Here is a 25,419-nt window from a genome sequence, read left to right on the forward strand (position 1 = left end):
CGCAGAGTAGGTTAACGGATGATCTCCTTATGTGTGGTTCCCACCGTGAAGCATGGAGGAGGTGGTGTGATGGTGCTTTGCTGGTGACACTGTCAGTGATTCATTTAGAATTCAAGGCACACTTAACCAGCATGGCTACCACAGCATTCTGCAGCGATACACCATCCCATCTGGTTTGTGCTTAGTGGAACTATAATTTGTTTTTCAACAGGACAATAACCCAACACACCTCCAGGCTATGTAAGGGCTATTTGACCAAGAAGGAGAGTGATTCTTGGATAGTGATGGAGTGTTGCATCAGATGACCTGGCCTCTACAATCACCTGACCACAACCCAAATGAGATGGTTTGGGATGAGTTGGACAAGCAGAGTGAAGGAAAAGCAGCCAGCAAGTGCTCAGCATATGTGGGAACTCCTTCAAGACTGTTGGAAACCATTCCAGGTGAAGCTGGTTGAGAGAATTCCAAGAGTGTGCAAAGCTGTCAATCAAGGCAAAGGGTGGTTATAAAATATATTTTTATTTGTTTAACACTTACAACATGATTCCATATGTGTTATGTAATTGTTTTGACGTCTTCACTATTATTCTACAAAGTAGAAAATAGTCAAAATAAAGAAAAACTCCGGAATGAGTAGGTGTGTTCTAACTTTTGACTGGTACTGTATATTGGTCTGTGGTTGCATACCAAATGGTGCACTTTCCCCTATACAGTGCACTACTGTTGACCAGAGCGAGTAGAGCCCTGATCAAAAGTAGTGCACTAAATAGGGGAATAGGGTGCCATTTGGGATGTATACTGTGTCTCCTCAATCCTAAGGACTAGTGTTGACTTAGCAACAGTGGAGGTGTAGGGGAGAGGAGGAAGATATGAAGCTTCTGTAAGTATGAGCGCTCTGTGTGAATTACTCAGGGTCTCCTGTTGTGTGTGTGTGTGTGTGTGTGTGTGTGTGTGTGTCAGGATGAGCCTCTTCACACATCCCACCTCTACTTGGATCATGGCACTATGACAGATTGTCTCACAGCAACTCATGCTGAATCTGTGAGGTCCCGCTGATTCTCTGAGTGTACCTATGTGCATACCTGTGTCTGCGCGTGTCTGCATGTGTGTCTGTCTCCATGTGCGTGGTGTGTGCCAGACTATGTGATGTATAGCTGTGCGTCGGGGGCTGTCTCCCAGGTGTAAGACAGGCTGTGTGAGGTATTACCGGGCAGAGAACAGAGGAGTGATGGGGGTCAGTGTGATATTACGCCCTCACTCAGAGAGCTGCCCCAAAACACCTTATCACTCCCTGACACACACACTACTACATGTGATGTCCTATCCTGGTGTCTCAGAGGCATTGGAAGGAAGCATTGGAACAGCTCCCAGAGGGTCACACACCATGCTGCTTTTAATTACACTACCTGATAATACCTGTCGTATGGAGCAGACAGAGATAGACAGAGACAGAGAGAGAGAGAAAAATAGGTCAATAATGAGAGAGGAGGCCATGGAAAGGGACCAGAGATGGAGAGAGGGGAGAATAGAGAGAATCTCCTTTAAATATAGCAAGACAGAGATAGTGTGAGTGTTGTGGTGGGAGGTTACTCCAGGAAGCCATAAGGAGGAGACAGATAGGGGTTGACAGACATCAGGGAGACTAGCTTTAATGAATCAACATCACAGCACTACTGATCCCATCAGCACCACTTCTACTGAACACACATGTCTGTAATGATAAGTTCTTCTCACTGTTGGCTGAAGTTAGTCTTCATACAGCGTGATACAAAATCAACATTTGGAAAGACATGGTCTTCTTCATGCAGACAAAGCTACAGTACAAACTAGGCCTTAAATCAATCAAAACCCCAAATTGTCAGAGCAGAAGGAAGCAAGTTTTCTTCCAGGACAACCTTGTACGTGGCCTGATTCATGCGTCCTTCAAAGACAAATGTCACAGTGGGTGTGAGACACTGTGGCTTGTAGGCCTCTCCAGGTCTCACACCCACTGTGAAATTTGTCTTTGTGAAGGACGCATGAATCAGGCCACGTACAAGGTTGTCCTGGAAGAAAACTTGCTTCCTTCTGCTCTGACAATGTTCCCCAACTCTGAGGATTGGTTTTTCCAGCAGGACAATGCTCCATGCCACACAGCCAGGTCAATCAAGATGTGGATGGAGGACCACCAGATCAAGACCCTGTCATGTCCAGCCCAATCTCCAGACCTGAACCCCATTGAAAACCTCTGGAATGTGATCAAGAGGAAGATGGATGGTCACAAGCCATCAAACAAAGCCGAGCTGCTTGAATTTTTGCGCCAGGAGTGGCATAAAAATCAACCAACATCAATGTGAAAGACTGGTGGAGAGCATACCAAGACGCATGAAAGCTGTGATGGAAAATCAGGGTTATTCCACAAAACATTGATTTCTGAACTCTTCCTAAGTTAAAACATTAGTATTGTGTTGTTTAAAAATGAATATGAACATATTTTCTTTGCATTATTCGAGGTTTGACAACACTGCATCTTTTTTGTTATTTTGATTTGGAATTTGGGAGAAATGTTGTCATTAATTTATAGAATAAAACAAAACTTCATTTTCAAATTTGGGTAAAATTTCATTTTACCCAAACACATATCTATAAATAGTAAAACCAAAGAAACTGATCATTTTGCAGTGGTCTCTTATTTTGTTCCAGTGCTGTATATTTTGTAATAATTTCCAGCTGAAATCTGGACACAGGTTGGATTGAATAAGGCCCACTGTTAATACATACAGATGCAATTAGTCAATTTTATTTATTCTGTCCCCACGTCTCCCCAGGCTAAATTAGCCATCGTTTAACTATGAATACACAGCTGCCACGGCAATTATTATGACTGACAGCTCACCTCTCACCCACGATAAATCAATCAACGCTCATTACAAGGGATTCGCCTCTTCAGCGCAGACAGGCATAATAATCAATCACTGCTCGTTACATCCACACATGCTCAGATCCATCAAGTCAAGGCACCTCAGGAGAAAGAAAGAAGGGAAGTGTGGAAAGAGGAAGTGATAGAGTGATGAAGAGGTATTCTGTCCTTCTACCACTCTGGATGAGAGCGAGTGATGAAGAGGTAAATGTATTCTGTCCTTCTACCACTCTGGATGAGAGCGAGTGTCATCAGGAGGTAATGATGGAATTGGTAGTTAAGTTCTCCATCAGTATCCATGGAGTTGACTCATTAACACTATGCACAACATACTGACTGATCACAATGGGCTTAATGACCTGGGGCTCTAATTAATAGAAACTAGAATCTTCCCAATGAAGAGAAAAAAAAAAGGCTAGCAAACTGCGAGAGAAGGAAGTTTGAAATGAACATGCAGTCGATTTATTTTGTGTTTCTTGGAGACGTGGCAACCAGTTTGATTCAAACAGACACTTGAACATCACATAAAGAGCCAAGCATGAGAGTTGATGTGTTGAGAGACATTAGAAGAAAAACATCCATCACATTGATCCAATGTACATTAAAATCACTGGTTTAATATGCTTGATACATTTACTAGAGGCTTTTGGAATTCGGAGCGGAAGAGACAAGTGAGATAAGGAATGCTGCTGTTGAATTTTCCTGAAATCACTCAGGCAAGAAACTCCCTCTCTCTCCACTCACACGCCCGCCCGCCCACCCACGCCCCCCCACGTATGCTAAATGTAATGCCCCCAAGCTTTCTTACACCACAGTAGGTTTATAGTACTCCCAAAGCAGTAGTCACAGTGAGAGTGTGAGTGAGATTTCATATCTCATCCTCCTCCCAACTTGATTGGATTGCGGAGTGTGTGTCTGTTACTCCTCTCTGATTACCTCCACTTTTACATAAGGAGGGATCACCTGGGGGTCAGCCTCAGCCGGGCTCTGATTGGCTTTTTAACCAGGCAGTGATGATGTAATCCCCAGGGGACAAGGGCTCTGGTCGATAGTGCTTTAAACCTCTGTTCCCATTAGTGTGTGTGCGTGCGCATCTATTTGTCTTTACATGTTTGTGTGTGTGTGTGTCTCTGTAAAAGTGTGTGTGTCTCTCCGTGTGTGTGTTTCCTACCTTAATGTATCCTCCTGTAGACAGCAGCACAGTGTTGTCTGGGGAGAAGTGCAGGTCGGTCACCCAGCCTCCGTGCAGAGAGTCCATGGCGTCTTTGTTGTCACTGGAACAGATCTTTAGCAGAGTACCATCCTTCATGTTCCACAGCTGAGACACGAGACAAACGAATGAAAAATGAGAGAATTGAATGAGACCTAGTAGTTATAAATGGTGGGGTGTATGACAGCTGTGGACTTATTATCAACCTGGTATCTTAGGAAGCTTTTGACCAGACGGCCATAAAATATCTAACCTCAACCAGAACTACAAACTAAATCAACAATACATATCTCATGTACTGTTCGGGCTACTTTAGTACTTTCTAACATGGCCATCTAGTGACTACCAACCTTATAGACATACAGTAGTCTACAGTTAGGTGTGCAATAATCCAGTCCTTGTGCTTTTCAACTTTACCTTTCAATCAATGACTACTTTCACTGATGAATAAAGCACCAGAGACATAAAACAACCCTCCATTTTAATACTGGAGTTATGCAACTAACAACCATGAGCCATACTGTCCTGTCTATATAGGACACAGAACATGCTATATTTAACACCTTGCATGATTCACTGAGAATGACTCAAGTGTTTCCATAGAAACAAGAGGGGCATATATTCCACTCTATGTACTGTAATTCAATCTTGTGCTTTAAGTCAGTTTCCTTCTGTTTGGTGCCTAATGAACACAACCCTGGATGATTGACTAGACATGATTGACATGTCATGACATGATTTTAAAGTGACAGTTCACTCCAAAATAAGTGTGTCAGTTGTTTTCGAACCTGGGAAGAGGCATGCGATGTGGACTCATCTCGACATTAGATCACTTTTCAGGTTCGAAAACTTTGGAGTGTAGTCCAAATGTACGAGTCAGACAGTCAGTCAGGAATAGTTTGTGGGAAGCAGCTGGTAGAGGAACAATGTGATTGTAGAGGAACAGACAGGTCCCTCTGTCACGCTCTCATTTCTCCAGTCCCTACTCTGTCCCTCTCCCTGTTCTTCTCTTTAATTGTTCTTATTTTCCGTCATCCCCTCTTGTCCACTCTCCTTTCTTCTCTTACCCCACTTTCCCTTCATTTTCATCATCCCTTCTCCCTCTATCTCTCCTTCTCTCTTTCTCTAGGATCTATGCAGATGCCAGAGCCTTAGGGATTCAATCTGACTAACTGTCTTCTACTTCCTCCCGTCCTCTGCCTTCTTTCCTTCCTCTTCCTCCCCCCTGCTGACCTGCACACCTGTTCCACATCCTCCTCTCCGTCGCTTTAGAGGTGCAGCACTTCGCTCTATTTTTCTATTGCTCCTCCCTTCACTCATGTGCTCACTCCTTCACTTACCCCTCCCTAACCCTCAACTTCCCTCCTCCTAATGCTCCTTCACTCACTCCTTCCTTCACTCATGTGCTCACTCCTTCACTTACCCCTCCCTAACCCTCAACTTCCCTCCTCCTAATGCTCCTTCACTCACTCCTTCCTTCACTCATGTGCTCACTCCTTCACTTACCCCTCCCTAACCCTCAACTTCCCTCCTCCTAATGCTCCTTCACTCACTCCTTCCTTCACTCATGTGCTCACTCCTTCACTTACCCCTCCCTAACCCTCAACTTCCCTCCTCCTAATGCTCCTTCACTCACTCCTTCCTTCACTCATGTGCTCACTCCTTCACTTACCCCTCCCTAACCCTCAACTTCCCTCCTCCTAATGCTCCTTCACTCACTCCTTCCTTCACTCATGTGCTCACTCCTTCACTTACCACTCCCTAACCCTCAACTTCCTTCCTCCTAATGCTCCTTCACTCACTCCTTCATTCCTTCCTCCCTCCCCTTTACTCACTCACCCCCCCTTCCATCCCTCTATCCCTACCCACCCGTATCTCTCCGTTGTCGTCGCCGGTTGCTAGGCGACGGCCGTCCCAAGAGAATTTGCAGCTGCGGACACAGTCCTGGTGGCCATTCAACAGGCGCACGCACTCCCACGATGCACTGGTCCACACCTGAGGGCCAATGAGAGGAGAAACAGGAAGTCAGAGGTTACAAAATTTGGTCAAAAATAAAACATTTTCAAATATGTTCTTTTGAACATGCCATAGCAATTTTGGTTAGGCCACTTCTATATGCAGAGTGCCTTGGTTAATTCAATTGAATAATTTCCTTTTTCCCTGAAGGCCTAACTGTCTATTGTTTCTCTATGCTGCTAGTTCGGTAGACCACTCAACTTAAAGAACGGAACAAGCGCTCACTGATAATGAAGCCTGGCATCAATTAAAGCCTTCCGGCTGCTTCTTTGATAGATGATACTGCCCATACCATAATGCTATTTTTACATTTCAATAACCCATCCACCACCACCACCCCTCTTCGGAGGACAAATATATATATATATTTTTTTTTTTACAGCTTTTCTGCTACATATACATACATTTTACATACATGGTACTTTTATATAAAGCAGTCACATAACAATAATACATTACCAAACAACGTATTATTACCAATCCCACCCCTCAGCCACTCTCAGCCCATCCCACCTATCACCATAGAAACCAAACGAGGGTGGTCTATCTACCAGATATTTTTCAATTGTACTGTGATGTTTTACATCATTTTTTAACCTTTCTAAATCGTAAAGTATCCACAGATTGTGAGCTAAAGATGAAAACTTTTCCTACTAGTATTATTATATTATTTAATGACTGACTATGGCTATCCAAATTGCCCAACACTGCTATTTGCAAGGTTAATGTTGTGATTTTTTTAACCATTCCTGAACCTGTGACCAGAAACAAGCTACATAGGTGAAATACCAGAATAAACAAACAATCTAGTGATTCTGTCTCTTCGCAGCAAAATCTACAGAGCTGAGATTGTTGTATTCCCCATATATATAGCATTCTGTCGGTGGCAAGAATTTATATAATAATTTAAATTGAAAAACGAAGTGTTGAATCAAGTGTTGTTTTTTGTACCAGTTCATAAACCATGTGCCTTGGAATCGGTACATCAAAAATCTCTTCCCATTTATTTTGCAACCTGTATGGCGCAGCTGTCAACATTTTTGTCCTCAAATGAAAACTGGTATATTTTTCTATTTACGCCAATTCCTTTTCAGCCAATTTGTATCTTTAATATATGGCAGGCAAACAAGCTCCCTACCTTCTCCCTTTTCCACTTGTCTCTTCCATTGTGGTAGTGCTGCAATCAGTTGGTTGTAAATTAGGATTGAGCAGATATTCCCATATATTTTCAATAGCTGCATATGTGACATAACTCCTCAATTTCTAGTCATATCATTCATAAATATAATACCATTAAAAAAAATAATCCATAAAGAATGGTTTTTTTTAAATTAATCAGTATATTTGAGTTTAACCATAACATTTGTTTTATCTTTTCTGGAGGATAAAACTGAAATTGTAACCAGCTTTGTATGGCTTGTTTAAGAAAGGGCGATACTTTAAACAAAATTTCATTTTCAATTAGTCGGAAATGAGAAGTTGTAATCTGTATGAAGACAAAAACCCTATTTTTGAACAAAGGATGAGCCTTTCTTAATAATCTACTGGATAACCATTTTGGGTTTAAGTATAACTTATGCATGAGTGAAGCTTTTAGTGAGAGGTTTAAATATGTAATAATTTTAGCCCCCCAAACTCATATTTATTATATAAATAGGCACATTTAAATTGTCTGGCTTAGCATTCCAAATAAAATGAAATATTTTTTGCTCATATGATTTAAAAAACGAGTCGTTTGGAGTAGGCAGTGCCATTAGTAAGTAAACTGTGATAGGACCAAAGTGTTAATCAATGTGATTTTTCCATAAATAGACAAGTATTTACCTCTCCAAGGTTGCAGAATCCTATCTATTCTTGCTAACTTTGTATTGAAATGAATTGTGGTAATTTCATTTATATTTTTTGAGATGTGAATATGAAGTAGGTCTACTTCACCATCCGCCCATTTTATTGGTAAAATACAAGGTAGTGTAAACCAATTTTAATTTAATCCCATCAGTATGTAAAGTACATCTAATTGTTGGGTTCTGACTTCTATACTTGAAATATCCTTGTTCATGGTACTGAGGGAGAGCGGGGAATGCAGAACGTTTCCGTTCTGTTAGAACGTGTTATTGTTGGACGTCATGGTATCCTATGGGAAGGAGAAGGGCCACAGTCTGGTTTCAGTTGTTGGGTTGTAATTTGAAATAGTTGCTACACCAGAAGTGAATGGTTATCTGTAGGAGGAATGTACTGTATATGGTGGGGTCAATTAAGGTTGGATATGAGCCAGGGGCTTGGACTGTTACTGAGTAAGGGAAAGGCAATCACATGGTTGTGGTCACTGATAAGGGTGGAAAGCTGTGGATTAGTGAGGAATCGGGGCCGAGGTCAGGTCAGGTCACATTAAGGGAGAAGGAACAGTTTATTACCCACATCACTTACCTTCCTGCCTACCATTAAATATGTAATGTATAGAGAAAGGGAGGAGACCACCTAAAGTGGGGTGTATATATACACTTGTGCTGGTGGGAACATGTTCAGCTATCTGACCCATTTGGTGAATAAACTTAGTTTGAGCTTTTCCTAGTTGTCTGTTAGTTTCTACATAAACTGTTTATTTAGAACCTAACATAATAAAGAATACTCTGTTTATTACAAGAACACAATGTTCTTAGTAAATAGTCTCTCCCTTTCTCTTTCATGCTTGATGGAGAGAACATCCCATGGTAGATGATTAAAAAGTTATTTGGCACAACGTCTCGAAGTCATCTGAAGGTCAATAGACAGAAGGAGGAAGGGAGAGAGAAGGGAACAGAAGAGAGACGAGTGGAACAAAAACCTTCTGTCTTTCATTCTATCAGACAAAGACAATCAGACTCAGGGTTCGGCTTTGACCTATGATAGCAGACAGAAAAAGACAGTGGGTGTATGTGTGCATACAGTGGCTTACGAAAGTATTCACCCCCTTGGCATTTTTCCTATTTTGTTGCTTTACACCCTGGAATTAAAATAGATTTTTTTGGGGGGGGTTGTATCATTTGATTTACACAACATGCCTACCACTTTGAAGATGCAAAATATTATTTATTGTGAAACAAACAAGAAATAAGACCAAAAAAAACTGAAAACTTGAGCGTGCATAATTATTCACCTCCCCATTCCTTCAATTCTGACCAGTTTCCCAGTCCTTGCCGATGAAAAACATCCCCACAGCATGATGCTGCCACCACCATGCTTAACTGTGGGGATTGTGTTCTTGGGGTGATGGGAGGTGTTGGGTTTGCGCCAGACATAGCATTTTCCTTGTTGGCCAAAAAGCTCAATTTTAGTCTCATCTGACCAGAGTACCTTCTTCCATATGTTTGGGGAGTCTCCCACATGCCTTTTGGCGAACACCATCATGTTTGCTTATTTTTTTCTGGCCACTCTTCCTTAAAGCCCAGCTCTGTGGAGTGCACGGCTTAAAGTGATCCTATGGACAAATACTCCAATCTCCGCTGTGGAGCTTTACAGCTCCTTCAGGGTTATCTTTGGTCTCTTTGTTGCCTCTCTGATTAATGCCCTCCTTGCCTGGTCCGTGAGTTTTGGTGGGTGGCCCGCTCTTGGCAGGTTTGATGTGGTGCCATATTCTTTCAACAAAAACATTATAATGGATTTAATGGTGCTCCGTGGGACGTTCAAAGTTTCAGATATTTTTTATAACCCAACCCTGACCTGTACTTCTCCACAACTTTGTCCCTACCTGTTTGGAGAGCTCCTTGGTCTTCATAGTGCCGCTTGCTTGGTGGTGCCCCTTGCTTAGTGGTGTTGCAGACTCTGGGGCCTTTCAGAACAGGTGTGTGTGTGTGTGTGTGTGTGTGATGTATATAGATAGAGGTCATGTGACACTTAAATAAAGTCCACCTGTGTGCAATCTAACTAATTATGTGACTTCTGAAGGTAATTGGTTGCACCAGATCTTATTTAAGGGCTTCATAGCAAAGGGGGTGAATACATATGCACGCACCACTTTTCTGTTTTTTTTTGTAAAATTTTAAAGAAGTAATTTTTTCCATTTTACTTCACCAATTTGTGGGCGGCTTGACCGCTGGAGGGACAAGGAGGCGAGTGGGCGGCTTGACCGCTGGAGGGACAGGGAGGCGAGTGGGCGGCTTGACCGCTGGCTAAGTTAGCGACCGCAGTAACCATCTGTTTCATGTCCACCTCAAGCTACCAATGACCTTTAGTTGACCGCATAATAATGTACACTATACACACGGTTCTGAAGGGATCGTGATATAGACAACATGTCTGTCTCACACTGATCTAAGGATTTAGGCTAGGTTCTGTCGCATACTGATGACACGTGTGTGTGTTACCTTAGCAGTCTTGTCAGCGGAGGTGGTGGCAAAGAGCTGTCCGTCAGGCGACACGTCACAGGCTAGCACCGCCCCCTGGTGACACACTAGGTCCTGCAGCCGTTCACCACTAGACATGTCCCACACCTGGGGGAGGGAGCGAGAGGGGGAGACGCTTTCTGTGTCACCTCCCTCTAGTAAATATCCTTTAGTTCATGTAAGTGCACGCTGATCGTAACGTGTTGCTTTTAACAGGTGTGTTTAAGTCTTACTGTCCGTCTGGTACTCCATACGTGTGCTTGTATTACCTTGATGGTGCCGTCGAAGGACCAGCTGAGGAGATGTGTCTCTGAGGGTGAGGTGGTGAGCAGAGAGAAGCATCTGACCTGCTCCTTGTGGCCCTCCAGAACCACACACTCACCTGTCCTCCACCTCCACACCTACAGGGGGGAGAGAGACAGCGAGAGAAAGCAAGAGAGAGAGCAAGAGAGAGATCACCTTCTGGTACTGGAGTGGGTAAAAGTTGCACCTCAACCAGGGATTTAGCACAACCACAGTTATGGAGGGTAAGTTGATCCTGGATCTGTGCCCAGAATGGGAGTATTTAGCTGCTAGGAGGGACTGGGCACTGAGCAGAATATTGGCCTCTATGCAAATATCTCAGACAATGATTGACACATCAAACTCTCACCACTCCAGAAGTCAGTGGTCAGTGTAACAGCTATGTTTACTGTATAGAGCTATTCACATTCCCTGTAGGTCAACATTTCCTCAAAGTGAATCTATCCACCAAATATTCCCTTTTTAGCAAAGCTACTCAAACATTATTCATATAAACAGGAGATATTCCATGGACAGTAAAACAGGAGATGGTCCATGGGCAGTAAAGGACTAAACAGGAGATGGTCCATGGACAGTAAGGGACTAAACAGGAGATGGTCCATGGACTTTAAGGGACTAAACAGGAGATGGTCCATGGACAGTAAGGGACTAAACAGGAGATGGTCCATGGACTTTAAGGGACTAAACAGGAGATGGTCCATGGGCAGTAAGGGACTAAACAGGAGATGGTCCATGGGCAGTAAGGGACTAAACATGAGATGGTCCATGGGCAGTAAAGGACTAAACAGGAGATGGTCCATGGGCAGTAAGGGACTAAACAGGAGATGGTCCATGGGCAGTAAGGGACTAAACAGGAGATGGTCCATGGACAGTAAGGGACTAAACATGAGATGGTCCATGGACAGTAAGGGACTAAACAGGAGATGGCCCATGGACAGTAAGGGACTAAACAGGAGATGGTCCATGGGCAGTAAAGGACTAAACAGGAGATGGTCCATGGACAGTAAGGGACTAAACAGGAGATGGTCCATGGGCAGTAAAGGACTAAACAGGAGATGGTCCATGGGCAGTAAGGGACTAAACAGGAGATGGTCCATGGGCAGTAAAGGACTAAACAGGAGATGGTCCATGGACAGTAAAGGACTAAACAGGAGATGGTCCATGGGCAGTAAGGGACTAAACAGGAGATGGTCCATGGACAGTAAGGGACTAAACAGGAGATGGTCCATGGGCAGTAAGGGACTAAACAGGAGATGGTCCATGGGCAGTAAGGGACTAAACAGGAGATGGTCCATGGGCAGTAAGGGACTAAACAGGAGATGGTCCATGGGCAGTAAAGGACTAAACAGGAGATGGTCCATGGGCAGTAAGGGACTAAACAGGAGATGGTCCATGGACAGTAAGGGACTAAACAGGAGATGGTCCATGGACAGTAAGGGACTAAACAGGAGATGGCCCATGGGCAGTAAGGGACTAAACAGGAGATGGTCCATGGGACTAAACAGGAGATGGTCCATGGGCAGTAAGGGACTAAACAGGAGATGGTCCATGGGCAGTAAGGGACTAAACAGGATAATACAGAGTAAGATGAATACAAAGTGAGGCTGTGCTGTTCTGATTTGCAGCAAGGTGGTGCTCTGGATAGTGTGTGTGTGTGTGGTGTGTGTGTGTGTGTAGTTCTGATAGGCAGACAAGTCTAGCAGTGGACAGGCTGTCCTAAAAACAGAGTAGAGGAGATGAGAGGATATGTTCAGTGAAGTGGAACAGTAGAGGCGAGCTGTTAGGGGTGACAGAGCGGAACAGTCCGAAAACATCACACACAGACACACACACAAACACGCGCACAGACACAGACGCACAGATACACAGGGACGGAAATAACATACCACAAAAGAGAAGAAGAAAAGAAAGATGAGGAAGAAAGAGAAGGGCCCCACCCGTATGGTGGTGTCCTCAGAGGAGGTGATGAGTGTGTGTCCCTCCGGGGTGAACTGGCAGTGGAGAACTGTCCTGGTGTGACCCTGAAGAGTGGCTAGAGAGGTCCCCGATGGCACCTCCAACACCTGGGGAGAGAGAGAGGAAGGAGAAGGGAGAGATGATTCCATTTCAATCCTTTATTACTGTGTCAAAAGAGCAAAAACAATTATTAAAAGCATGACTTGACACACATCCCAAGAAGTTGGAGAAGTGTTGACTAACAGAATAGTAAACTTGAAAAAATTAAATAAGATAGTCACACACTATATTTTGCTCCCAAAAGTGTAAAAACAAGCAACTGCTCAAGTAAAGATGGAAAACGGGAGACAGAAAGAGGGAAGACAGATATTTAGAGGGGAAAGCTGGGAGGATAAAGTGATAACCTTCTGACTGTCTATGGGTAAGCCTAGACCAAAACTAGTAAAAGATAAAGATGTGGAGCAAAATAAAAATATATTACAATAAAAAAGGAGACCAAAGTAATGCGTTTGGGTTGACAGTGATAAGCTCATCAAAAATGATTTTTTTTTAAAATATTAGCGGGCTCTGCGTGCGATTGATCAGCCCACTCGGAGAGTGGATCTGCCCTGACTACTTTGTGTGAGGGTCTGACAGACAACACTGTCACAGCAGGAGAAAAAGCAGCTCTGATGCTCAAAGAACTGGCTTCAAGTTACAAAACCACTTTAATCTTATAAGGGAGACAATGGAAACTCTGACAACCTAGAGTACATTATTGAGGTCCTAGAAGTCCTAACTGTCTTAGAAACTTCCTGCACCATCTTTGCTAACTTGACTGAGTAGTTGGACTAGAATTTTAAGGCTGAATTCTGTTGACATTCAACTACTGGAAATTATTGCAAACTTAATTAAGCTATTAAACTTAAGTTATTCATTAAAATGGTAAGATTTAGAAACAATAAGGGCCATACTTGAAGTCTATTAATATTATCGCAAAATAATTCAACCCAATTAACCCTCCTGGTATGATATCTGTAGTGTAAACCAATAAACCAAAAGGCAAAGAAACACACAAGCTCATAACTTTAGACGAAAAATGACTACACATGCATGCAAGCATGCACACACACACACACACACACACACACACACACACACACACACACACACACACACACACACACACACACACACACACACACACACACACCACAAGGTGAAATCTCAATCTAGATTCACCTTGTACTAAAACATTTAAACCTCTCAAATAAAACCCTACTTCAAACAAACGCGTGAGAAGGCTAGCCGCAGGGCATGCCAACCAGAGGACGCTCTGCGATGCTACTGGGAAACGGGTTTCAAAAGGTTGCCAGCTCACCTCAAGCTTTGGGAATGAGGCAGCAGGGAGGGTGCTCAGGGCGATATGGGGGAAAGGTTGAGTAAAACATGTTAGCGTTAAGAATACTAGTTTGGCTTATGACGCTTAGGAATAAACAGATCAACGAAAGCAGCACAGATCTGAGAGCAGTGGTCATCGAAGCACCTTACGATGAGCGGGTTAACATGAACTGATCCCTGATCATATGCTGTGATGTGCACCTTAAACTCCATTTGAACAATAGATCACTCCACAGTACCGGAGCTATCCCTCGCCCTAACACTGATCACAATCCCTTTGAGAAGCTCAAGGCACCACACACACACACCACACACACACACACACACACCACCCACACACCTTAAAATACTATTTGAAAAAGATCAGGACTTGATTGAGCCTGGTGCAATGGACAAATGGAATAGTCCCAACAGTGCTGACCATCTAGGCAGACTAAAGCAAAGTAATGATAATATTATTTGAATCCAGGTCGAAGCACACAGTGGAGGCTGCTGAGGGGAGGACGGCTCATAGTAATGGCTGGACTGGTATCAATCACATAGAAACCACGTGTTCGATACAATTACATTCCAGCCATTATTATGAGCCGTTCTCCCCTCAGCAGCCTCCACTGACGCGCACACGCCATATCGCTACCATACCTGCACACTGCCTGTTTCTAGCCCTAGCGCCAGCAACAAGCCCCTGTGAGGGGTCAGCCGCTGTAGAGTCCTCCATCCAATGGTCCTCAGTACCTGCCTAACTGTCATCCCTCCTGCCTGGGGCAGAACACACACAGTCACTCTCTTCAACACTCCTGTACCTCTCTTTCTCCAGCACACCCCCTCTTCTTTTCCTTCTTAATAGAAAAACAGCATGTCATTTCAACAGAGGAGAGAACCGAGCCAATCAAAGTGGCAATTACGGCCCAGAAAGAAGACTAGAATGCGAGGCATGCGTCAAACTGAGTCAATGACAACGAGGGCATTGCTTTGTGAGTTCATTAGAGTTCTGGTCAACTTTTACCTCTCTGCTCTAATAGCACAGTGGCTCTGATGAGGAGAGAGAGAGAGCAGGCAGAGAGACACACAGAGAGAGAGAGAGAGAGAGAAAGAGAGAGAGCAAGAGTTAGAGAGAGAGAGAGAGAGCGAGCGAGAGAGGGGGCAGACTACTGCAGCAGCGGACCTGGAAGGAAACAAAGCAGCAGCTCCCTCTGGGGTAAATGAGAGGAATTAGATGTAATGGAACGTGTAAAGACCAACACAAGTATACTCACAGTGAAACCAACATTTCCATGGTATGCCCACTTTTCACATATTAAGTAACTGATATTACACAACCCTGCAGTGTCTTTCAGCTCCACTCATTTCACCATTATTATCCCTTTATCCCTCTGTCCTCATCCCCCTCTTGACTGAGAAGAGTAGACAGACACCCGTGTGTGTGTGTGTGTGTGTGTGTGTGTGTGTGTGTGTGTGTGTGTGTGTGTGTGTGTGTGTGTGTGAGAAGAGGCCTGAGTTATTATAAGCCATTAACCCCTGTGTTGGTTAGAGCCCAGGCCCCCTTCATTAATTAAAGAGGTTCCTGAGGTGCGGCCCCAACTGGAGTACAGAGTTCTACACACCTGCCAGGGGACAGAGGGTGTGTGACACTACTTACTACCACTTCCAGGGACCTCCCTGAGTCTCCACACACACTTCCAAAAGGGAGCAGATTTTCCTTGGCTCGCAGTAAACAACCATTTATCATAGAGACAGGGAGCGATGGAGCAAGTAGAGCAGAGAGTGGGAATAAATGAGAGAGGAGAGTATGAGGAAGAAAAGGTGAAAAGTAGGAAAAATCTCATTTATGACAACTAGAAAAGAGAAGCAGAGAGAGAACAGAGAGTACAAAATAGGTAAGGAGAGAGAGAGAGTACCGTACAGTAGGACAGACAGGGTTGACAGGCCAGACAGAGAGAGAGAGAGCTGGGTACCGTACAGTACAGTCGGACTGAGACAGGGTTGACAGGCCAGACAGAGAGAGAAAGAGAGAGCTGGGTACCGTACAGTAGGACAGACAGGATTGACAGGCCAGACAGACAGAGACAGAGAGCTGGGTACCGTACAGTACAGTAGGACTGAGACAGGGTTGACAGGCCAGACAGAGAGAGAGAGCTGGGTACAGTAGGACTGAGACAGGGTTGACAGGCCAGACAGAGAGAGAAAGAGAGAGCTGGGTACCGTACAGTAGGACAGACAGGATTGACAGGCCAGACAGAGAGAGAGAGCTGGGTACAGTAGGACTGAGACAGGGTTGACAGGCCAGACAGAGAGAGAGAGCTGGGTACAGTAGGACTGAGACAGGGTTGACAGGCCAGACAGAGAGAGAGAGCTGGGTACAGTAGGACTGAGACAGGGTTGACAGGCCAGACAGAGAGGAGAGAGCTGGGTACAGTAGGACTGAGACAGGGTTGACAGGCCAGAGAGGGTTCTAGCACAATGTCACCTGCCAATACTGGATGTGAGAAACACCTCGACCAGCAAGGTGAACATGATTTTTACACACACACCACATGGACCAACTCTTCCAAGCATAGGCAGACCACAGTAGTCACAATGCTACTAGAACAGCACCAGTGGTAAAACTGTCAAACTTAGTTTTGGTGTAACATTGTGTCCAGCTTTACCTGCAAAAATGTCTCTTCCTGCCTTTCCTACAGCTCAGTTGGTCTTTATCAAGTTTGGTAGTGATACCCCCTCTTCTCCAGCCAAAAAGCCTTTTACATTTCTGGCACTTTTCCCTCATAGCACCTGCACTTTTGTCAAGTTAAGCATAAATTATACGTAAGCATTTTTCTACTTTTGTGTCCTTGAAGATTTTTGCTTTCTGGTATGTGTGTGAGGGTAAAAGTGTGTGTATATGTGAGCGTACCTGTATGTTTGTGTGTGTGCATGTGTGTGTACCTGTATCGTCCCATCCTCTCGTCCCAGCCCCACGGCTGAGGTCTGTGAGCAGATAGCAGTGCAGCGGATACGAGACGTCTGGTCTTCTGACTGGAACACCACCGCTCCGGTCCTCCCATTCCTCACCTGACACACACACACGTCAGCCTGCTGGGTTAACACCTGTCACATCTGTAAGACATCATTGTGTGTGCGCGAGAGTTCAGCCTAGCCCTCTCACCTGCAGTCTGTTGCGGTTGTCGGCGGCGACCACGGTAATGTCACCGTTGTTAAAGAGCACGTCAGAGTCCCTCTTCAGACAGACAGCCGAGGAGGTGTGGACTCTATTGGTCTCCCACACCTAACACACACACACACCAAGGCATTCCATTTTTTATGCCATTAAAAAGGTTAAGTACAATATGTCACAAAAAGGGTTAACTGATGAAGACAGATTGGACAAATTATTGACAGACAGACGGCAGACGCGCACACACACACACACACACACACACACACACACACACACACACACACACACTTACCCTGACGGTCTGGTCGTCAGAACAGGAGAGCAGTAGAGATCCGTCAGGGGAGAACTGGACTCCATGGACCCAGCTCAGATGACCACTACAGTCAGCCATCTTCTTACTGGTCTCTATGTCCCACAGCTGGAGGGAAGAGACGTATGTCGTCATATCCTGCCGTATGATGGAGAGTTTTAAGTTCCTCGGCGTACACATCACGGACAAACTGAAATGGTCCACCCACACAGACAGCGTGGTGAAGAAGGCACAACAGCGCCTCGTCAACCTCGGAAAGCTGAAGAAATTCGGCTTGTCACCAAAAACACAAACTTTCACAGATGCACAATCGAGAGCATCCTGTCGGGCTGTATCACCGCCTGGTACGGCAGCTGCTCCCCCCACAACCGGAAGGCTCTCCAGAGGGTAGTGTGGTCTGCACAACGCATCACTGGGGGCAAACTACCTGCCCTCCAGGAAACCTACACCACCCGATGTCACAGGAAGGCCAAAAAGATCATCAAGGACAACAACCACCCGAGCCACTGCCTGTTCACCCTGCTATCATCCAGAAGGTGAGGTCAGTACAGGTGCATCAAAGCTGGGACCGAGAGACTGAAAAACAGCTTCTATCTCAAGGCCATCAGACTGTTAAACAACCATCACTAACATTGAGTGGCTGCTGCCAACATACTGACTCAACTCCAGCCACATTAATAATGGAAAAATTGATGTAATCAATTTATCACTAGCCACTTTATATAATGTTTACATACCCTACATTACTCATCCCATATGTATCTACAGCATCTTGCCATCTTGATGTAATTAAATGTATCACTAGCCACTTTAAACAATGCCACTTCATACAATTTCTTATTTAATGTTTTTATTTCAGCTTTATTTAACCAGGTAGGCTAGTTGAGAACAAGTTCTCATTTACAACTGCGACCTGGCCAAGATAAAGCAAAGCAGTGTGACACAGACAACACACAGAGTTACACATGGAGTAAACAATAAACAAGCCAATAACACAATCAGCCCAGAAAAAAGAAAGTCTATATACAGTGTGTGCAAAAGGCATGAGGAGGTAGGCAATAAATAGGCCATAGGAGTGAATAATTACAATTTAGCAGATTAACACTGGAGTGATAAATGAGCAGATGATGATGTGCAAGTAGAGATACTGGTGTGCAAAAGAGCAGAAAAGTAAACAAAATAAAAACAGTATGGAGATGAGGTAGGTAGATTGGGTGGGCTATTTACAGATGGACTTTGTACAGCTGCAGCGATCGGTTAGCTGCTCAGATAGCTGATGTTAAAAGTTGGCGACGGAAATAAAAGTCTCCAACTTTAGCGATTTTTGCAATTTGTTCCAGTCACTGGTAGCAGAGAACTGGAAGGAAAGGCGGCCAAAGGAGGTGTTGGCTTTGGGGATGATCAGTGAGATATACCTGCTGGAACGTGTGCTACGGGTGGGTGTTGTTATCGTGACCAGTGAACTGAGATAAGGCGGAGCTTTACCTAGCATAGACTTATAGATGACCTGGAGCTAGCAAGGGCCAGCCGTCTAGAGCATACAGGTCGCAGTGGTGGGTGGTATAAGGTGATTTGGTAACAAAACGAATGGCACTGTGATCGACTGCATCCAGTTTGCTGAGTAGAGTCATGGAAGCTATTTTGTAGGTGACATCGCCGAAGTCGAGGATCGGTAGGATAGTCAGTTTTACTAGGGTAAGTTTGGCGGTGTGAGTGAAGGAGGCTTTGTCGCGAAATAGAAAGCCGATTCTAGATTTGATTTTGTATTGGAGATGTTTAATATGAGTCTGGAAGGAGAGTTTACAGTCTAACCAGACACCTAGGTATTTATAGTTGTCCACATATTCTAGGTCAAAACTATCCAGGGTAGTGATGCTAGTCGGGCGGGCAGGTGCGGGCAGCGAACGGTTGAAAAGCATGCATTTGGTTTTACTAGCGTTTAAGAGCAATTGGAGGATAATGTTTTCATACCCTACATTACTCATCTCATATGTATATACTGTACTCTATAACATCTACTGCATCTTGCCATCTTGATGTAATGTATCACTAGGCACTTTAAACAATGCCGCTTTATGTTTCATACCCTACTGTAACGCCCTGGCCATAGAGAGGGGTTTTTGTTCTTTATTTTGGTTAGGCCAGGGTGTTACATTGGGTGGGCGTTCTACGTGCATTTTTCTATGTTGGTTTGTTTCATTGATTTTGGCCGTGTGGCTTCCAATCAGGCACAGCTGTAGAGTGTTGTTGCTGATTGGGAGTCATACATAAGTGCCTGTTTTTCCATTGGAGGTTTTTTGGGTAATTGTTTCTGTTGAGTGTTTTGCACCTGACAGGACTGTTTGGCTGTCAGTTCTCGTTTTGTTTTGTGTAGTGTTCTTTATTCAATTAAAATCATGATGAACACTAACTCCGCTGCGCCTTGGTCTACTCTCTCTCCCGACAGCCGTTACACCTACATTATATAGGGTATGAAACCTGTCTATACTGTACTCTTACCATCTACTGCATCTTGCCTACGCCGTTCAGCCATCACTCATTTATATATTTTTATGTACATATTCGTATTCATTCCTTTACACTTTTGTGTATAAGGTAGTTGTTGTGGAATTGTTAGGTTATATTACTTGTTAGATATTACTGCATGGTTGGAAATAGAAGCACAAGCATTTCGCTACACTTGCATTAACATCTGCATGTGACAAAGAAATTTGATAGGGCTATAGCCACCATGTGTGTACCTACATGGCACAGTGTAATAGTCAACAGGCTGTGTGTGTGTGTGTGTGTGTGTGTGTGTGTGTGTGTGTGTGTGTGTGTGTGTGTGTGTGTGTGTGTGTGTGTGTGTACCTCCACAGCATAGTGTGACAGTGCGATGGCCACCAGGTTGCTGCTGGGACAGGAGTGACAGTACTGCACCGTGCTCAGGCGACTGGTCCGGATCTCCAACAACATGGCCGCCGTCTCTACATCAAACACCTGGGAACAGCAGGAGGGATCAGTCACTACACCATAGTTATAGCTAGTGATCGCTCTCTAGTGCAACTGCCAATATGTGGGGCACAAAATGGCTTCCATGCATAAGCTAGTGATAACTTTCTAGACACTTCTTGATGGCCCCTTGAAGGGCTCAGAGGTTGTTAGGTTGGACCATGTAGGGATCTAATTGTAAGTTGCTCTGGAGTCTTTGCTAAATGACTCAAATGTAATGTGAACTGTGAAGGACATGACAGGATGGGATTAGATGGAAGCAATATGGTAATAGCCTGATAAGCTGCTAAGTGAAGTCTCAACTGCAGGTTTTGTTTTCATGAATTTTTTTGACTTTGCAGCTGTCCCATCTAGCAGAAACCACTCAGTTCTGCCTCCAGGGCAAGACTCATGACAATACATGTCAACCTGCATCTCAACCATCGATGATGATTTCCATATCTTCCAGCTTGGCAAAATGTGGGATTGTGAAGGGAAAAGCAGACCGAAGAAAAGAAAGGGAAAGATACGGAGAGAAAAGAGCGATTGAGGTGGAAAACACAAGAGTTCCAACTGCTGTTTCTACGTGGCATAATTTTTTTTAAAGTCCATCAAGCTATCTATTCTACTATCAATACTAGCCTACAAACTGACAAGGCTGACATTCAACGCCACTCTGATTCCTGGAGTGGAGAGAACAGACACGGACACACAGAGACCTTTACATTTCCCAGGAGTGGGACGGCTTCACTCTCAGTCAGAACACACGCTTCTACCCTCTGATGGGCAGACAGGCCCAAATACCAAAACATGAAAGACAAGTTGTCCAGGGCATTCTCATTGCTTCACGGACAGATTGCTCTAGGAGCAGTTGCTAGACAAGAACATACCGCTAAACACAAATATATTGACAGAATTTGACAGATAGGCTATGACACAGTGTATAACACATTATGAACACCTGCTCTTTCCATGACAGACTGACCAGGTGAATCCAGGTGAAAGCTTATTGATGTCACTTGTTAAATCCACTTCAAATCATTGTAGATGAAAGGGAGGAGACAGGTTAAAAATCCTTCTTTAAGCCTTGAGTTAATTGAGAAATGGATTGTGTACGTGTGCCATTCAGAGGGTGAATGGGCAAGACAAAAGATTTAAGTTCCTTTGATCGGGGTATGGCAGTAGATGCCAGGCACACTGGTTTGTGTCAAACTACAATGATGCTGGGTTTATCACAGTTTTATCAAGAATGGTCCACCACCCAAAGGACATGCAGCCAACTTGACACAACTGTGGGACACATTGGAGTCAACATGGGCCAGCATCCCTGTGGAACGCTTGACACTTTGTAGAGTCCATGCCCTGACGAAATGAGGCTGTTCTGGGGGCAAGGTGGGTGCAATGTTTTGTACACTCAGTGGAGATACTAGATATTATGAGCTTAATATGCATACTGATGCATGTAAATATTCAACAGGTCAGATACTTTAAATACATACAAGTGAAAAACACAAACACGGTCAGACACACACACACACACACACAATACCGTATATCAGGGTATTTTAAAACAATGACGTGTGTGTGCTTCTATACTGGAGAACAGACACCATGGGCCTGTTAAACTACACAGTTAGGCAACAGGAAGGCCTGGACTTTACAATGTTTACTGTATCGTATAACTGTTTTTATTGATAAACAACTAGAAATTACACATTTACAAGTTGTAGGCCACTTAAATATGTATGCAAGCTTGGGGTGATGTCATAATGGATGGCCCTGATGACATCATAAAGCTTAGAATCTTGGCTGAGGGAACATTCCAGGACACAGTCAATCTGGAGAAAGACAGTCCATAGGACAGTTAGCCTACTCTTTCTCAAATTAATATTTCCAGGACCAATAAGGTGGTGGATATGAATTAATTTCTGTCAATTGATGTTACGTAGTTAATGCCACAGATGTCTGAAGTTGAGGGAGTGTGCAATTGTCATGCTGACTGCAGGAATGTCCACAAGAGCTGTTGCCAGAGAATTTAATGGTCATTTCTCTACCATAAGCCGCCTCCAAAAGAATTTGGCAGTACATCCAACCGGCCTCACAGCCGCAGACCACGTGTAAACACGCCAACCCAGGACCTTCACATCCGGCTTCTTCACCTGCAGGATCGTCTGAGACCAGCCACCCGGACAGCTGATGAAACAGTGGGTTTGCACAACTGAAGAATTTCTGCACAAACTGTCAGAAACCGTCTCAGGGAAGCTCATCTGCATGCTAGTCATCCACAGCCACAACATTCCACAGGCCAATCAACAGCCTGATCAATTCTATGCAAAGGAGATGTGTCACACTGCATGATGCAAATGGTGGTCACACCAGATACTGACTGGTTTTCTAATCCATGGCCCTACTTTTTTTATTTTTTATGTTAAGGTATCTGTGACCAACAGATGCATACCTGTATTCCCAGTCATGTGAAATCCGTAGATTAGGAACTAATGAATTTATTTCAATTGACTTATTTCCTTTTATGAACTGTAACTCAGTAAAATCTTTGAAATTGTTGCATGTTGGGTTTCTATTTTTGTTCAGTGTAGTATTAGCCATAGCATGAGCATTAGCTCATGTCCCCCAGTTACCAAAGTCCATTCAACATTCTGCCAGCTCCTGAATCGCAACATGCTAAACAAATCTGGTCCGAGTCATGGAGCTCCGCCAGGGGACCACTCCTCAGTCCCTGTGCCCACGCCACGGCCCCATGCCAGCCTCAGCAGGGGAGGGCTGGCTCTTCAACACTCACAAAGACCGCGTTCCTGGCAGCACAGATGATGGTCCTGCCGTCTGCTGACCAGGTGCTGCACTTCACCATGACCGCAGTCTGCTCTCTCTGCTCCGGGAACATGTCCGCCACGTCTATGGACTTCCACTCATTGGCCGAGGACACCTCCCACAGCTGAAACACACACGCAAGCACGCACACATGCATGTACACATACGTGCACAGAAACACATACACACACACAGGTACGTAGAATTAATGTTGTTAAATACATACTAGTAGTCTACACCTAAATGAAAAACCTTTATATTAGCAAATATAGATAAAACACACAAAGCCATAGGTGGTGACTATGCCCGCCCACCTTCAGGGTTCCGTCGCTGGAAGAGGTGGAGAGGTAGGTGTCATCAGGGGAGAAACAGCAGTGATTGACAGGCTCCAAATGACCAAACATGGTGTTCTGGGAGGAGGGTTTATTGATGTTCCACAGCTAGAAAGAAAGAAAGGGATATATATATATATATATATATATATATATATATATATATACATACACACACACATATATATATATATATACATACACACACACCTCTTATAGCCAGAGTGCCTACTTCATGGTTTTAAAATCACACACACCACAAACACACCACAGACACACCACAGACACACCTTGGTGTTCATGAACTTGTCGTTGGAACAGGTGGCCAGTAGGAGGCGTCGGCGTGTGTTGGTGAACTGACAGTGGTTGACCTGCTCCTCGTGTTCCTCCTCAAACATCCTCATCAGAGTCCCACGCTCCACGTTCCAAACCTGGCACACAACACAGATACTGTAGTTACACAGATATACAACTCTTATTTGCTTTCCAAACCTGGCACACAACACAGATTAGAGACAGACAAACGACTTCCGTCTGTAGAAGTCGGGTTGTCAGGCAAGTCTGTCTGAAGTCTGTCCAAAGTTTGAATTGCAGAGGGGAGGGTTCCACACCATACCTTGACCTTCCTATCACTGGAGCAGGTTGCTAGGAGACGGTCATCAGGGGAGAAGGCGCAGCAGAGCACCTCATCGTCGTGGGCCTGGATCTCCAGCAGCTTCTCCCCAGAGGTGCTCTTAAACACCTGGAGACGCACACAGGGCAGAGTTTATAGAGGACAAACAGAGATGTGTGGGAGATATAGTGGGTGAAGATTTATTTCAAAAGAATGTGTGTGTCTTACTCGCAGTGTCTTGCTGGAGCCACAGGAGGCGATCTTGGTGCCGTCGTGGGAGAAGCAGGCAGCGTAGATGGATCCCTGGTGGGGCTGGACCACCAGACGAGACAGGCTCTTCAGACTACTTTTGTTCCTGGAACAAACCACAACCATAAATGACTTCGAGAACGTGAGCATGAGGGGATGTTAGAGGAAGTTGAACATCAGGGAATGAGACTAAAACTTAGAGTGAGGGTCATAGAGTTGGATAGAGAGCACGTCTTTTGCATTTACAATGGCTTCTGTTTTAGCATGGGCAGTGCCACTGACACTACGCCAAAACAGGCTTTGTGGTAATTGCGACACAAAACCAACTCTATGGTTAGGGTATGGTTGACTGGGGAATGGAATGCATAAGGGCTAGGGAGTAAGAGGTAGGGGTCAATACTGTACACCCCGATTAAGTAGTGAGTACGCTTATAAGCACATGAGCAGTGTGTATGGGCCTACTACTGACATCCAGTCAAGGTAGAGTCCCCCTCTGGTGGCCCTCTCCTGCGCCTGCAGCAGGGCCTGGCGGTACACCTCAGAGGAGTCTGGCTGGGACAGGGCCAGCTGCACTACGTCAGGGAACGGACGCTGCTCCAACTGGTGGCCGTTCAGAGACAGGAACTCCTGGAAGTGGCCCCGCACCTCGCTGTTCTGGGGGGACCATAAAGAGAGACTCAAAGCGAGGATGTGACAAACTGGGTGCGTCCCAATAATATGTCCAGCTTCCTGAAGTGTGCATTTATTCACTACACAAATTTAAAAGCATTGGATTGGAGTAGGCATAGGCTAGGGGGAGTTTATATACAACAGTCATTTCCTTTCAAAACCATG

The 25,419-nt window shown here is 44.6% G+C and overlaps 1 protein-coding gene across 2 annotated transcripts in view; it reads right to left on the reverse strand.

The window, feature by feature from the left end:
• LOC106609566 (apoptotic protease-activating factor 1) overlaps positions 1-25,419 on the reverse strand; it is a 71,122-nt gene that overhangs the window by 18,906 nt on the left and 26,797 nt on the right. For both annotated transcript variants that reach the window (XM_014208511.3, XM_014208509.3), the window contains exons 12-26: positions 25,055-25,239; positions 24,565-24,691; positions 24,340-24,465; positions 24,014-24,154; positions 23,706-23,831; positions 23,363-23,515; positions 20,443-20,571; positions 17,575-17,700; positions 17,271-17,390; positions 17,051-17,176; positions 12,727-12,852; positions 10,756-10,887; positions 10,469-10,594; positions 5,979-6,104; positions 4,071-4,217 (exon numbers count right to left, since the gene is read on the reverse strand). In XM_014208511.3, coding sequence (XP_014063986.1) covers positions 4,071-4,217; positions 5,979-6,104; positions 10,469-10,594; positions 10,756-10,887; positions 12,727-12,852; positions 17,051-17,176; positions 17,271-17,390; positions 17,575-17,700; positions 20,443-20,571; positions 23,363-23,515; positions 23,706-23,831; positions 24,014-24,154; positions 24,340-24,465; positions 24,565-24,691; positions 25,055-25,239 — 2,016 coding nt within the window. The remainder of the gene's footprint in view (positions 1-4,070; positions 4,218-5,978; positions 6,105-10,468; positions 10,595-10,755; positions 10,888-12,726; positions 12,853-17,050; positions 17,177-17,270; positions 17,391-17,574; positions 17,701-20,442; positions 20,572-23,362; positions 23,516-23,705; positions 23,832-24,013; positions 24,155-24,339; positions 24,466-24,564; positions 24,692-25,054; positions 25,240-25,419) is intronic.

The sequence above is a fragment of the Salmo salar genome, chromosome 07 (assembly GCF_965601325.2).
Source record: "Salmo salar chromosome 07, fSalSal1, whole genome shotgun sequence".
Classification (NCBI taxonomy): domain Eukaryota; kingdom Metazoa; phylum Chordata; class Actinopteri; order Salmoniformes; family Salmonidae; genus Salmo; species Salmo salar.